Source organism: Pezoporus wallicus, unplaced genomic scaffold (assembly GCF_028554395.1).
Source record: "Pezoporus wallicus isolate ANWC-B61680 ecotype Strahan unplaced genomic scaffold, APGP_CSIRO_Pwel_v1 contig_8188, whole genome shotgun sequence".
NCBI lineage: Eukaryota > Metazoa > Chordata > Aves > Psittaciformes > Psittacidae > Pezoporus > Pezoporus wallicus.
The window spans coordinates 3679161-3690983 of record NW_026640104.1 but is presented as its reverse complement, the minus strand read 5'-3'; the positions used below and the strand labels follow the sequence as shown (position 1 = coordinate 3690983).

At 41.4% G+C, this 11823-nt stretch overlaps 1 protein-coding gene across 1 annotated transcript in view; it reads right to left on the bottom strand.

Moving 5' to 3' along the window:
- Window positions 1-10025, bottom strand: part of RAB11FIP2 (RAB11 family interacting protein 2) — a 29229-nt gene extending 19204 nt beyond the window's left edge. Inside the window, exon 1 of the mRNA XM_057417250.1 lies at window positions 9542-10025. Within this exon, the coding sequence (XP_057273233.1) occupies window positions 9542-9894 (353 nt within the window). The 5' untranslated portion in view covers window positions 9895-10025. The remainder of the gene's footprint in view (window positions 1-9541) is intronic.
- Between the last annotated feature and the right edge of the window lie 1798 nt (window positions 10026-11823).

Sequence of the window (11823 nt, the reverse complement as noted above, 5' to 3'; positions counted from 1 at the left end):
ATACAAAACCTGAAATATGTTACGTGTCCGAAGATAGATGGATTGCTTTTCTTTTTGGTTAATAATGTTTCCCTTCTTGGTAACTGATTCCAGAAACACTTTAAGTCATCTATAGAGTTGTTACAGAAAATGCATACAATAGAACCCAGGGGAAATCTTTTTTGTGATATATAATACATAATATCACAAAAACTGGAAGACAAGATAGCCTACTTTCTTTAACACTTTCCTTTGAAAGATGTTCATATATTTGCTATAAAAATAAAAACAATACACAGCCATAATGAGCAAGCCCTCGCTCAGACAGATCTTGCCTGTGCAGGAAAAAAAAACCCAAACCAAAACCCACCCTGAAAGTGAGAAAGTCCTCCCCATGATTCCTTAGACAGACATGAAACGTAAGCATAAACAAGGTTTATGAGTGTTTTAAGAGGCTTAACAGGCAGAGAGGAACTCAATGACATTCAAGTTTAATGGCTCAGCCTACACTATGAGAAAACATATTCCCTTTCTCTCTCTTTACCTCCCCTCACAGGTCCCAAACATTAATACTGTACCTCTGATGAGACTGATGCATTTTAATATATTTTTATTTAGGAATTACCAATAACTTAAATTGATGAATGACACTCACTAAATTGTCTGAGAACAATCTAGTGACACAGATTCTTAAGCCTTTGCTGTGTAGAAGAAAGCCTTTTCTTTTAAAACTTAATTCAATGATTGACATTCTTATCATGAATCAACAACCACTTTGTGCCACTACCAGTACTCACCTGCTGCTGGCATACCTCTGCGTACTACTTTGACATCCACCAGGTCTGAAGGAGACAATTCCAGCACACAACTAATACAAGCCTTTGCAGCTTGTACATTTGTTTTCAAAGCAGACTGTGATGAACTTGACACTAAAAGTAAGTTCAGCTGGGGAAACAAAGAAACTCTCCTTACCTAGAAGATAACAGAATGGCATAAGGGACTGGACCTCTTACCTGCTGGGACCAGGTTCAACACTACTACTGATTCCAACAGAATTTAATCATAAACTCTTTACTCCAGCAAAATTCCTCTGGACTTCAGTGGAATTCCTACTTGAATAATGAGCGCCGGATCAAATCTTTGTATAGAAGACAGATATTTCATTTTCTTAGGCATTTCAAGGAGGTTTCTTTGTTACCTTGGAGAGTTTATCTTGTTTTAGTTATAATGAAGGTTCCATATGCTTCAGCTCATAACAGGACAATATGAGAAGCAGACTCAAATCACGATTTTCTTCAAATTCAAAGGCAAATAATTACTTTCTTAAAACAGATGAGAGCAAATGCAGGCAATGCATTTGTGTGGAGCTGCACGTGAATGAGCAACCGAGTCCGTAAATGGTTCTTATTAGAATCTGTTTCTACAACACATGGGCGTGAGCAACAAATAAGAAAAACAGCACTGTATGTAATAGAAAAAAAGAACTGGAAAATGAAGTCCACTGTTTTCCGATAACAACATTTGGGTCCTAAAATACTGAATTCCACTCTACCACTGCCAATTTAAAAAATTGTAATGTATTATAAAAGCCAATAAAACTTGCTATTTTGGTTTTGTTTACAGTACTTTTAGCCACAATAAATGCTCCATTTGTCAGGCTGCCATGAGCTTATTCTATAGAAAGCCTGTACAAAGTAGGAAAATAGCCAATAACATACACGAACAAAACAGGGTGGCTTTTATGAGAGCAGATGCCCTCTTATTTAATAACCAAATATTACATCCAGTCTTGCAGACAGTCTTTATTTAAACAGACCTTGTACAAAGTCTGGCAAATTTTCCCAACTTCAAAGGAAGCCCTATTGCCTCCTGAATGACATTGATACTTCTTGCTCTCACCTTCAAATGTTCTGTAGGACAACGTCCTCCATACACCCTCTAATTTCGACTTTTACCCTATGGTTTCCATCAGAACAACCTTTGCTTCTTTTTCTCATCTGTTCTGAGTGAGCTAATGGGCTTTCCCTGTCTTGCACAGGTTCCTGATAATTCTTATTTTGTAAGTATTACATAAATTACCACTCTGTATGCTGACAAGTTTTTTGAACATGTAAAAGAAGATCAACATTCAAGGCTGAATAGGGAAAATCCTGCCGACCAGTCAGCCCTGGAAAACAAAACCCGTATCTGAAGAAACGTGGTTATTTTCTAACCAGAACAAAATTACTCCATTTTGGCCATACCTACAATTAGGGGTGGAAAAACCAAACTCCCTTAATTCTAAGAAAGACAATAACCATCTTCTGCATACTATTAAAGTAAATTGTGTAGTATTAGCAGTTGTGAACCTTTTACCTTAGTAAAGATTGACAGGAAAAGTGAAGGTGGAAACTGAAAAAAGTTACTATAAATGAGTAAGATACAAAATTCTGGCCTGCCTATTCCATCCACATAGCTAGCAATCTACAAACAGACTTATATTTTCATCACAATGTCTTCAACTTCTGATTTCATTTTTTTGCCATTAACTTGGTTTTCCGACTCACCTTTGCTTGTCTGTACTATTCTCACTGCACCTTCATCCTGCATTCAACAAGTATTTTGAAACCAGCATCTTGTTTCACTTGTAATAGAAAGAAACTGATGTTGATGTGTCTTATCCTCCAAATCTGCCATGCAATTTGAGAGTTCCAAGTCCTAGCCCTCTCCTTTGAAAAAGCATCACTCAACCTATTCTGCTCACTATTTAACAGTGAGCAGGACAGACTGACACTATGTGTAAGAAAAATAGTAACACTACAGGTAAGAAAAAACACTATGTGATTTTAATTACATTTTAATTATGTACTTAAAACTTTTAACAGCCTCCAAAACCACTGGTATACTTGTCTACCAATTTCAACAGGAATTAGAAGTTTTCTGGCCTGCACATTCCACCTGGCCATGACAAATGTCCTTCTAACTCTGTCTTCTTGTCAGCACCGAAGATGGAAAGTATTGAAGGAATTTTCCCCATTCATTTTGCTGCTTCTCAAATACGCCACTCTGACTCTACCAGTAAACACCTACTGAGCTGATCTAATTTTACTTTGCTGAAATTATTAGACTGAACCCCACAATTTTTGTAAATTCCTGATTTTAATTCACATATTGCCTAAGGAATTCTGGAAAAAGCCACAATATCATCACAGCATCCATGAGGCTTCTAACCTTGATTTTACAGGTACAATCAGCATCCTAATCTGCTACGCAGTGACAAGGACAATTTTCTACACTAGCAGGTACTGCTAAAACCACCCCTATAAATGACCATCAAAATCCAAACAACAGAACCTGTCCATCAGGTGTCATAGGAAAGATGTACTCCACCACTTTAGGTTTCTACATTCAAGCTAGATACACCAAAGAAACTTGCTTCACAAAATCCCACTAACTTTACATGTCCACAGCTAATGGCTAAAAAACAACATCCAAAGCCCAGAATTAACATTTTCATTAGCAGCAAATGCACTGTGAAAAATGCATAAGTATGTTTTCTATAAATCATTCAAATACCCCACCAACAGACTGTCCCAACCAGTCAGTAAGGAGGAAAATTATGGCAAGGGGCTGAGCACAGACTACATCGTGTATGAGGGGAAATGAAGAAGAAAACAGATTCTTTATTAAAGTAAGTGATTACATTCACCAAGATGAATACTATTACTTTCTGGAAGCCAACTGAAATGAGAGGTACAAAGAAGAGTTTAAAAATAAATACTACAGAGTGACATTGTGACACCAAAAAACATATGGGAACTGACACATATCATACCACCCTCACTAAGGGGTGAGCTAACATCAACTGGAATCAAAGTAATTAAAGTGATCTTAGTTTACTTATTATTTTGGCTAAAGACTGTGTGCGAATACTTTTATTTTAGAAACAAAGTAACTGAAAGTATGAGAATTAAGGCCAGTTATTTCAGTTGAGTTTGTGTGCAAGCATGTGTGCACACAGAAAACGGAGAAGTATCTCAGTCCAGATGGCACTCAGACTCTGACTCAGAATTATGACTTATTCAGAGGATGTGCTTGCATTTGTTGTCGAAATGTAAATGTTGGGAATGTTACTAGATAATTTGGAAATACAGCTATAATCCTGTAAAGCTACAACTGGGCGCAACTTTCTGTTCCCTGCCCAAGCCTCTTTGTCTTCTGTTCCTCACTACTTTCATTTGTTCTTAAATTTACTGAGTGGTACCAAGAAAGCAACAGCACAAATACATATGGATCCTCCACACTGCTCATTATTTCTATGCCTTTAGCAAACTTTTCACTTACCACTCTTCCCCACTTTTGACTAGAGCAAAATGATTTTTTTTCTCTTACTTAAACCGCAGCATTTTGATAATTTCTGTCACAGTCTTCCATTTCCATTATCACTGAATTTTATCACCTACAATACGTTTTTCTGGTTTAAAGTAAAGACTCGAAAATAGTCAATAATAAAGTCTTATGCTTTGTAGAATTTTTTTTTTTTTTCAAGGCACTATTCATTAACAAAGCCTGAACCCATGACATACTAGTTACTAGCTATTTGCTTGTTCATAATTGAAGTTGTATTTGAAGCCACCCGTTGCTTTATGCTGCTACAGATGAGCGGACAGAGCAGAGGCAGTCCAAGGGAGATCTGTCCATGCCCACGAGGGAGGGTGCCAATAAGGAATTCACATTATTTCTCATATGTTCCAGGAAGCCCAGCAGCACTAAAGAGTAAGTGCTTAAAAGACAGGGCTATTGATCATGGTCAACCATTAAATCTGTTTGTTTGTCTGTTTGCTCAGAAGCTGGCTTTGACTATTTATATGATCAATGTAAGCAGAGAAGTATCTTAAATAAGGCCAAGATTCCTTAGCTGTAATGTGCACAAATAAGTATTTTTTACAGCACTGCTGGGGAAGGGGAGTGTTGTTGCGACTTTACAGAAAACATGGAGAAGGGGAATTGAGACACAAATAAAGGACGTCTCCCTCAACAAAGTTTCTGTAAGAAATAACAACTCTACCATCGCCTGCCTTCCTCACATTTATAACATTTCATGCAAGTGTTGCATCTTAAATCAGCTGAACGTACAATAAAAGTAGCTTTCCAGGAAAGCTAATAATGGAATGGGCAATGAAGAGAGTGGAATTAGAAAACAACGACGACGAAGCAAATGCTAGGGAAATTAAGTAACATCATAGGAAAAGTTAATGGAGATTTGTTCTTCGATTGCTGTTTATTTAGCACATGGGAGAAAAAAAATAGCCTAAGCACGTTCATTAAGAAAAACTACTGAAAAATACTCAATTAAGACATCTCAATACATGAGTATTTTTTATTCTATGATAATTCATAAATTTGTTTTGATGCTATGCATTGTTAGATCATAAGCAGTATTAAGGCAACTACGAATAACTGAATTAAAATTATTACAAAACCATATATATACAACACAGTCACTGATCATCATTTGCATCAAAACTGCAAGAGCAAAAGAGCTATATTTATTCTGCAACAGCAGGCGAAAAAAAAAGTTCATGTATTTCTCAGGATGAATTAAAAAACCCCGCACGATTTTCCTGTAAAATATTAAAACCATGTCAGAAATCTCAGATAATAAAGCAGTATCGCCCAAGCTTTTTGAACTGTTAAAAAAAAAAATCAGTAAAATCTCTCAGCATCTGGAGCCTACTTTTCAACTTGAGAAAAGAGCAGAAGTAAAAAGAGCCCGTCTATTTTCAACTACAGCAGAGATGAAGAGACACAAATTTATAAGGCTAATACAGTGTGATGGGCATTTTTGCACCAAGATGGAAAGAAACTGAAATAGGATCCTGCAAAAGCGTTGGCTGAAGTCTCTGGAAGAGACCTAGTAAGGGACCATCTGAGCCACATCTGGATCGAGCTGCTCCAGGAATTTTCACTTTTAAGAATTAAAAAAATCATCAGTTTCAAAAAAGAAAGAGAAAGGACATTGAGGGATGGTGAGTAGAAAAACTTCACTATCAAATTATAGCAAATACACTGCTTTGTTTCACTAAGTCTTGTGCCGGAGCAAGTTTAACAGAACACAAGACATGCAAATCCTATCACGAGGCCTCCGCCTGAAAACTTTACTGCAAAGTATTTTCCTTGAGATGGGAGGATCTACATAAGCTGTACAGAAAATAAGGATTACTTTTCCCTAACATAATGTTTCTGAAGCTGCAGTGAATTTTGAAATTCCTTTTAATTTTAAAATATTAAATAATATATATCTATATATACAAAGTGCTGAATGTCTCGCAGTCCACGGTCTTCCTAGGAATTCAAAATCAGCTGGTAGCCTTCACTTCTCATACCTCCTCACTAAAAAAGCACTAGGGAATTGCTGACAGGGTTCAGCATTGTGCAGAATATTAAATATCTTTTTTGCAATACCCTGGTGACTCTTGAGCCTGTCTCTTACAGCACCATATGTACAGCTGTGTTGGAAAGAGGAAGCTATTAAATATATTAAAAAGTAGAAATATTACCAATAGACACTTCATCAAATAACTGGATCTCATTCATCCCCAAACAAAGCAAGAAATGTTAAGGTTACATCAACATAAGAAAATAACTCTGGATTTAATAACACCACAAGCCTGTTGAACATATTTGAAAGTAAAAACATTGCTTAATAAAACAGATTAGTGTTTCTGAAACAATGAATATAGCTTTCAACCATCAGAATGCTTTGGTAACAAAGACATTGGACTTAGTCTTGAAAGGCACTGCGTGTCTCAGTTCCCACACCACAGTCACAGCTAGGTCTTTGGGTCCAAATATATTACTCTGATTTTACTGGCAACACAGGACTAGGAATTTTTTGTATCAAAAAGGATTGAATAAAAGGTACAAAAGAAAGAATGTTTTGTTTGAGATCACATTTGCAAATCTACTCTTGAAAGTTTGCTCTCCTCCCACATGCACGGACAAATATCACATCCGCATCTCCAACTAATGCTTAAAGGAGACAGCAACAGCACACCCGCATTGCATGAAGACAAACACATAGGCAACCAGGAGACCTTTTCCAAAACATCCAAACAGGTAAGGACTATGAATTATTTTTTCAAAAGAGCGTTTCTAAAAGGAGATTTTCCAGGTTTCCAAGCACCTAAAGACCCCGACAAGAAAAGTGGTCTTTCAGAGGCTCCCATCTCATAGGAATTTGAGTCGGCATTAATACTGAAGTATGTGCTGCAAAAATCCCACTAACCGCCTAGCCTACTTTTACACTTACTGAAGTCTTTTACAAGTACGGCTGTTCGGCTTTAGAAGCCTAACACCCATCCACTTTTAAGAAGATCTACAATCTTAAATGCTCAATAACTTCTGAAAACAGGACTTAGGCTGCTTGTCAGAATTTCCCCGTAGGCTCCATCTTCCGCAATGCAGCTCGCAGGCAAAGCGCAGCGCACGTTCACATAGCATGAGCTCCTCTCGCACTTCAGAGAAAGAAATGAAAAAATAAAGAACCCCCACAAAGCCTTTATATGAAGTGCCACTTCATATAAAAATACTGAAGAGACATGCCTGTTTATTTAACTAGCACCAGGACTATGTTAATTACCCAACTCTCAGGTTTTTGCAGTATTTTTGTTAAGACTCCAATACTACTTTTGCTAATATTTGTGCATATGGTTCCTCAAAGAGAAAAGAGATTTTGTTACTCACAGTAATACATGAATAATTTACATATTTTCCTCCAGCTTCATTCATTCACTTTTTTTTTTTCCTGTAGGTGTTTAAACTAAGGCAGTTGCCTACTGACTGGTAAGATAATTACAACTGATGATTAAGGAATATTTTAAGATGCATGTCTGAAGAGCACTGAAACTTCTTGAATCAAGTGTAAATAGAAATTCAGACCCTAAGGCTACAGGCATTCACCATGTATTGCATAAACATAACTGGTTTGTCCTTAAAAAGATAAGCAATTAAAACGTATAGTACTTTAGCTCATGAACCCACAAGAGATTCTGCACAGACATGTTCTTTCCTATTATATGGTTAGTGAACATACTGCTTTGCTAAGAATTTAGTCAACAAAATAAAACCCAACACCAGGGCAAAGACAGCTTTGACTTGTCCTTATTGCTACTTCAACCTCTGCCACCACGCATATGCAGGACCAGGTTTTGAGATGGTTTCTGCAGAAACAGTTGCCTGACCAACAGGACCTGGCTGGTGGTGCTGTTTCATCCATCTCCAACTGCTCAAGACCCTGCTGGAGGTTCAGGCCTCCCCACCACAGCCAGTGACAGGCAATCAGTCAGTTTATTCATGTTTCAATCAAAGTCCAGCATCTCACTATAGACCCACCATCACTAATAGAAGAAATACAAGACTTTAATTAACAGCTGGGGTTCGGGCCTTTCTACTCTACCTAAGAGACACTAGAGGAGGAAAGGCACCTGGGGCAGGAACTTTTAACCACTGCAAAAAGATGCGCCCATGCTCATACGTCACTGCCTACGCATTCCTAGCTTGCAGTTCTCCATGATGCTCTTGGACTGCTTCTGTGGGATAAGCATAGCTAAAACAAACACAAATCACACAGTCACAGGCATGCCTGCAATACCTTTACACCGACGGTTTATTCCGATGCACGTTGAAGGATAAATTACACTGGTACCAGACATCTTTCTGCAACCATGTCTTAACAAGAAAATATGGCAATTTTACCCATTTAGTTACAAAACCCAGAGTTAGTTATGTTTTAGACATGTTTACAGTTCAACCTAATAAACTGCTGTGATGCTTATTAATAAACTGCTGTGATGCTTATGGTGGGGCTTTTTTTTTCCTTTTTTTGCATTCCAGTGTCAAGAATTTGCTGGCAAACAGCAATTTTATTTGACAAAGGCTTATGTAGGCAATGATGGAAGCAACTGCAACAGCACAAATTTCCCTTCAGCCTTCCCTGTTGAGGCCTGCAGTACAGAACAGCCTGCAGGATTGTGGCCTAGGACTAATGAGGCTCACGCACTGTGCTGCTGGGGTAAGCCACCATTACGTCACAGTTCATTGACCACTAAAACATAAATATAGAATACTTAAAGACGTTTGGTAGCAGCAAATGAAGGAAAACATTTTTAAAGAGAATGAAATCAGGCTTCGAGGGAGTCTAAGTCTCATACATGGTTCAAACTGAGGCAGCAGTTGATTGGGGATATGGCCCTGAGCAAAACAAAGCAAAACCTTTAGAAAAACAGACTGTAATGAGTTCACGTCGCACACAGAACTGTCAAAAAATGTTAATGTTATTGACAGTTCTTCCCTGTGCAGGGCAACCACTGTGATTACAGTAAACTCTCTAGAAGAGGTCAGGCCACAATGGCGTAACTGTATATAACATAACATAACTTTAGGGGCTTTGAACACCCCACAGAAGAGAGAAACATGCCAATTTCATTTCAAAGCACGCTGCCACGTAGGGCTACTATTTCCCATCCTCCCCAAGTGTACAAGGAATACAAATTATAATGGAAAAAACCCAACCATCACTTACTCTGTTTTCCGTCTTTGCTTGTCTTCAAATATATCATTCAGACTGATGGACACCTGTCCCAAAAACTTGTCCAGCCCCACCAGCGACCTGTGCATGACAATCAGGTACAGGATGTATTTTTCTGGATTCTCCTGCATGAGTAATCCAGGGAGCTCGAAGGAGGCCTCCTCCTTCCATACGGGATCCAGGGTCTTCTCAGCCACCGAGGTGGAGTACTTCTCCTTGCCCAGCTGTATGATGGTGTAGGCATCGTTGCTGCCATTTTTACCTTTTGGCTTCAGACCTTTGGCTTGAAGGACCGTAACTTGCACGTGAGTTGGGAACCACTTCTGGGCTTGCTCTGCCAACATCATCTCTGACGATCGCAGCAGCAGCAATAACAAGCACAAAGTCTCTTAAGTCTTCAAGTTGCTGCGTTAAGGGCACTTACGCGTGGCGAGACACCTGTCAGGGGCTCAGCGTGGTCCTTCCCGCAGCGCTCCCGGCCGACCGGTCCTCACGTCCCCCCCTCCCCACGCAGCCCTACCTGCGACTCCATGTCCCCCGCGGCACCGACACTATTGCTCTCCTTTCCCCCGCTCCCTCCCCGCTGCCGCCGGCCCTGTTCCCCGCCGCTCCCAGCGCATCCCCCGGGGCAGGGCCCTTCCTCCGCCCGGCCCGTTGCGCCGCGGTCCCCTCAGCGCGGCCCGGCCCGTTGCGGCCTCCGGCGGCCCCTCCCGGCTCGGAGCCTGCGGGCGGCGGGCAGCGCGGGGCTGGGGCTCGCCGCCGCCCCGCTCCCCGCGGGGGTGTCGGGCCGGGCTGCCGCGGCCGTCACGGCGCTGCCCTCCCTCCGTCCCTCCCTGCCTGCCGCCCGCCTCAGCCTCTCGCCGCGCTCTCCCCCCGCCGCCGCCGCCCGGCCTGACGGGCCGGCTCTGCCGCTTCCGCCTTCCCCATGCTGCCAGCGGCGGCGGCGGCGGTCAGAGGGCAGAGGGCAGGGTTCGCCCCCTCCCCACCGCAGCATCCCCTCCCCTTCCCCGCCGCGCCGCGCCGCGCCCGGGCACCGGGGACCGGCGCTGCCGAGGGCACCGAGCACCGCGGAGGGCGGGGAGAGGCCGGGGTGCACCGGGATAACGGGGAGCTGGGCTCCGGGGCCCTCCCGCCTGAGATCCCTGCCTTGTTAATTAATTCATCGCTAATTTTATTTGTAGAGGGGAGGGAGATCTCTCCTGGAGCTGTGGGGAAGAGGGAACGTCTGTAAACACCCATTGTTGTTGTTAGTAATAATTATTATTATATTATCTATACGGGGGCTTAGGGGCAGCCATGGAGCTAGACACAGGCCTGTGCGGCTCCAGAGCAAGCTGTCATCCCCTCCCGCTGCCACCTACATCAGGAACTTCTTTCTTTTCCATCCCATCGCTCACCGTGACAATGCTGTTGGATTTAAATAAGTGAAAATAACTCAGATGTTTTGAGGACACATCATTTTGTTGATGGAGGGTATGTGTGTGTGTACGCACACCTGTAAGCGGAGTCGCAGGTATTAGCTTTGTTTCTACAGTAAGAGAAGCCCACGTAAAAGAGGTTTGCAAGGCTGTATATCCCACCCCGTCACAAGCAGGGAAATCAGCAACCAAGTCAGATAATACTTCATCCACCACCCCTCACTCATGAGTCCCTGGTCCCTGGCTCACGGGTTAGTGAGCAACAAAAAGCTTGGGAGACCTTCTCATACTGCTGAGACCTACAGGAAATTAAAAAGTTAAAGCTGAAAGCCATTAGGGAGGGTAAAGTACAATGCTAACCACAGTGCTTAATGCTGAGCGAGTTATTGTCCAGGGTCAGAAGAGGTTGGGGATCACCAGTCTATACAGTCATTAGTCCAAGCCCCTGCTCACATTATCTCTGTACACAATTTAAATAACTACTTAAAAGACCCTTAGGTTTTGACTGGAAAAGATATTTTTCTGCTTGCTGTGGTAATTGGCACAGTGCTGGCCCTTCTTTCCATTCACATTGTGTCTGATTTTTGTTGATGTCAGAAAGTAGATGGTCCATAATAACTTCAGAACGTGGCTTGGGATCATTTTTAGACAAAAGCATGTGAATGGATTATCTAGGGTAGCAATTTCTTAGAGAGTTATAAATGGTGTGGTTATCTGCCTTGCTTTGTACTGGTGAGATGCTAACAATCAAGTTAAGGCTGCATGTTAACTCTTTGGGATAAATTGCCACCCCACTTGGGTGTTTTTCCCAAATGCTTTGCAGTGAGCTGTCAGTGGAGCTCCCAGGGTGAGCTGCTG